At 56.1% G+C, this 1,300-nt stretch overlaps 1 protein-coding gene across 1 annotated transcript in view; it reads left to right on the forward strand.

Annotated features, from left to right (window-relative positions):
* GRIK4 (glutamate receptor, ionotropic, kainate 4) overlaps positions 1 to 1,300 on the forward strand; it is a 315,486-nt gene that overhangs the window by 309,762 nt on the left and 4,424 nt on the right. Inside the window, exon 15 of the mRNA XM_010830486.1 lies at positions 1 to 98. This exon is cut by the window's left edge and continues 19 nt beyond it. Coding sequence (XP_010828788.1) covers positions 1 to 98 — 98 coding nt within the window. The remainder of the gene's footprint in view (positions 99 to 1,300) is intronic.

Genomic DNA, 1,300 nt, shown 5'->3' on the forward strand with positions numbered 1-1,300 from the left:
CTGGGCAACAGCCTCTGGTTTCCCGTCGGGGGCTTCATGCAGCAGGGCTCTACCATCGCCCCGCGCGCCTTATCCACCCGCTGCGTCAGTGGCGTCTGGTAAGATCCTGGGGTCCTCAGATGAGCCCTGATCTGGCTTCTCGCAGGCAGGAACCTCAGTTCCACCCTCAGACAGCCTCTGCCAGCTCAGAGGGCCGGTGGGGTGGGGTGGGGGGAAGGTGCAGTGGGGGGTGTTCTTTGTGCCATCTTCTCTCCTTCCCCCTTCCCCCGCCTTGGAGATGTGGAGGGAGCCGAGGCACAAAAGGAGGCCCGATGAGAAAATGCCTTGAAAGCCCAGGCAAGGCAGTTATACCGTCCTGACCTGAGAATGACTGGCATTTGAGAGGCAGGGCCTGAGAAGTCATGTGCAAATTTGTGCAAATGTGCACAGGGTGTAGCAGGAAGTCCTGGCCCTCCCCCCACCAACCCCAAGTCACATCACTCTCCTCCAGCAGCTTTCTGGAGCTCTGTCCCTCTGCTCCTGCCTCTGGGCCAGCCAGACGTGTCCTCCTCAGCAGGTGTAGAAAAATGCAAGCTCTTAGTGGCTCAGAGTTGGATGGGACCTCAGGGTCTAAGTTGACAGCAGGGTCCACAGGGCCGTTGGCCAGCTCCTTCTCCTCTTGGATCAGGCAGGGCAAAAGGAAGGGGGTGAAATGATTCAAGGTGCGGGGAAGCTCCCTGAAAATTTGGAAGTGCCACATGAATGTTTGAACTGACCACTGCTATTAGACCATTCATTTGGGGGGAATGAAATATCGATGTAGCCTTGAGAGGCAAGTTCTCCGTCCTCACTTAAAAGCCCACCGTCGGGTTTGGTGTCACAGCTTTTAGGGCTTACAGCCTTCATTCTCTCCCCTCCTTCTCAGCCTGTGTAAGCTGGAGGAAAGGGGAAGGGATGAGGATGCTGGGCATGGTGGAGCATCTGGACTGTTACCTGGGAGTCACTGGACTGGGGCTGATCCTAGCAGGTGGAAACACGGGCAGGACTGATAAGTGACAAATACAGTGGGATTTAAATCACTGGGGCAGGATGCTCATCCATGATCACAGCCAGCGCAGGAGTCACTGAGTGTATCACCATGGGGAGCCCGGCCTCACGTTCCCCGGCAGAAAGGAGACCTCGGCAGGCACAGTTGCAGAACCCTCTAAAAAATCCAGGAAATCTGGGCAGAGACCCGGAGATGAGATGTCAGCTGCAGATTTTGATCCCTTTTTACCTGGGCTTTTCCATCCAAAGGGGCATGTTACCATGTGGCGCCAAG

Source organism: Bison bison, unplaced genomic scaffold, assembly GCF_000754665.1.
Source record: "Bison bison bison isolate TAMUID 2011002044 unplaced genomic scaffold, Bison_UMD1.0 scf7180017864518, whole genome shotgun sequence".
NCBI lineage: Eukaryota > Metazoa > Chordata > Mammalia > Artiodactyla > Bovidae > Bison > Bison bison.